We start from the raw sequence: 2,347 nt of genomic DNA, 5'->3' as shown, positions 1-2,347 counted from the left end.
ACCAATTCACCCTCCCGATGTGGTTTTCCAAACCAGTTTTGAAGACCGCTTTGCCTTACTCGTGAAACTGGTTTAAGCGTAGGTGAGGACACAGCAGTCCTTCGGGAAGCGATCTTCGCACGGAAGTACGAGAGTGTGGGCATGTTTGGCGCGCTACTGTGTGTAGAATGCCTATGCCGCGGTTTGAAATTTGGCGCGAAATATGCTACTCCACTGAGAGCGTTCCCTCAAAAACAAGGCCATTTTATTGAAGTTCTTCTCGAGTGGTGATGAAGACACAAGTGAAGCGATCTTCTTAATTGGTTTCCTAAACGGGTTTCAGGGAAACCAGTTCAACCAAGTATACTGAGAAATCCATCCTCAATCTTGTCGTCATCTAGTTTGTCTACTGTCCATCCGACCTTATAACAAGGGACCCAATTCAAAAGAAGGTCAATCAAATGCAACTACAGCGATCAAACTGGCTTGATTTTCAGTCAATCAGAAGCGGATCTTTTGGACTTTCTGAAATAAACCCCCACTTCCTTAATCGAATCGCCCTTGAAATTCACTTTAAACACCCCTAGTTAAAGTGAAATGGCAATAAGACCAGGTAGACATTTTAACATGTACTGATTTGCCGAATTTTATTTTAATTAAGCATTCTTCCTTTTTAAACAAGTGTCTATAAGCTTTCATGATTGTGAGTGATATTTTTTTAATTATGAGATTGTGAGTGATATTGGTTATGAGTTGAGATTGAGTGTTATCCCAAAGTGATAGCGTATTTTAGCATCCACTTCGCAGTCGCTTTCTGCAACGTTGAGAATCTATTGAAAATGCCCGTCAAATCACAATGGACAGATTAGTGGTAATTGTCGAAAGTTGGTGAACCGGAACAGCACATCGTCTTAATATGCCGACCGGATTAAAAAAATGCAATTGTCCAGAGCTCAGGACGACACTGCTGCTTTGTCATTGAAGGGCTTTGACAAAATATTATCTGCGTTATAAAAAGCGTCTGCAAAGTGATGGCTAAAAAGACCTACTATAACCTTACACGATCGTAAGGGATAGTGCATATTATTCCATGGTACTATAACCTTACCTGATTGTAGAAGACTAGACTCCCTCGTCCAGGCAGTCACGTTCACATAGTCTTTTACGAAGCGAGGTACGTTGCATTTGAACACAGCAGTGTTTCCTCTCATCACGTGATTATCATGGAGCTGCACCTGGTATTCCTGCAGTTGAACTGATCAGAAATGAATAAGGAAGATTATTGTCATCATCTTCAACTTCATCGTTATCGTCATTTTCATTACCATAATCAGCAAGATCATCAGCAGTAGCAGGAGCAGCATCGCCGTCATCATGAAAATCATCATCCTCCTCAGCACCGTCATTATCGTCATCATCACTATCATCAACATCTTCATCACTATCAACATCATCATTATCCATGTTATCATCATCATTACATAATTATTATCATCCTCATCATCATAATTATTATCATCATCATTATTGCCAACATCATTATTCATGTTATCACCATCATCATCATTATTACCAACGTCATCATTATTCATGTTATCATCATCATCATCATCATCAACAACAACAACATCATCATCACCACCATCATAATCATCTTAAATCATAACCATCACATATCATCATCTTCATAGAACACCATCAAATATCAGCAGCAGCACCACCACCAGCAACTTCAAGGACATCGCCATCATCATCATAAATATCACCGTTATCTTCTTCAATATCGCCAGTGTTCTCATCATATGCAAAATAAATATTCAAATAACCCTGCTTGAAACAAGACAGTTTAAATAATAATAATAGTAATAATCATAATAATAATAATAATATAGGACTTGTGTAGCGCACGTATCCACCTTGCTAGGTGCTCAAGGCGCTCCTATATTACCCTGGCTAAGCTAGTCTACCGATTTTGCTGCGCACAACTTTTGAGGAATTACTTCCTGCCGGTACCCATTTAAAACAGTGTGGTTACAGTGTGCTCACATACTTGACTATGTGCATATATTATTAACACTATTAAACTGCTTAAATTGGACACCTTGATAGTGTGTAGTGTGAATGTTCACAGCGTGTTCACATGGTCAACTATGTGAACATGACTGATTTCACATTGTGTCCACACTGTGAACACACTGTGGTACCCATTGCCGTACAATGTGTTCTTTCCAGTAGGAAAATCATCAAAACCACCACTGCCATTATTGTCGGACATCGAGGGACATCCTATTGAAATACATGAGGGTGATTAGAGCACCCCCCCCCCCATCTTTCACCCTCATTCGCTTCCATTCCGCCCCCCCCCCCC

The 2,347-nt window shown here is 40.1% G+C and overlaps 1 protein-coding gene across 2 annotated transcripts in view; it reads right to left on the bottom strand.

Annotated features, from left to right (window-relative positions):
- Positions 1 to 1,229, bottom strand: part of LOC129267117 (cell adhesion molecule DSCAM-like) — a 42,929-nt gene extending 41,700 nt beyond the window's left edge. For both annotated transcript variants that reach the window (XM_064103665.1, XM_064103666.1), the window contains exon 1: positions 1,088 to 1,229. In XM_064103665.1, the coding sequence (XP_063959735.1) occupies positions 1,088 to 1,190 (103 nt within the window). In that variant the 5' untranslated portion in view covers positions 1,191 to 1,229. The remainder of the gene's footprint in view (positions 1 to 1,087) is intronic.
- Positions 1,230 to 2,347: the final 1,118 nt, after the last annotated feature.

This window comes from Lytechinus pictus, chromosome 8, assembly GCF_037042905.1.
Source record: "Lytechinus pictus isolate F3 Inbred chromosome 8, Lp3.0, whole genome shotgun sequence".
In the NCBI taxonomy this organism is placed as follows: Eukaryota; Metazoa; Echinodermata; class Echinoidea; order Temnopleuroida; family Toxopneustidae; genus Lytechinus; species Lytechinus pictus.
This window is presented reverse-complemented; position numbering and strand designations above follow the sequence as displayed.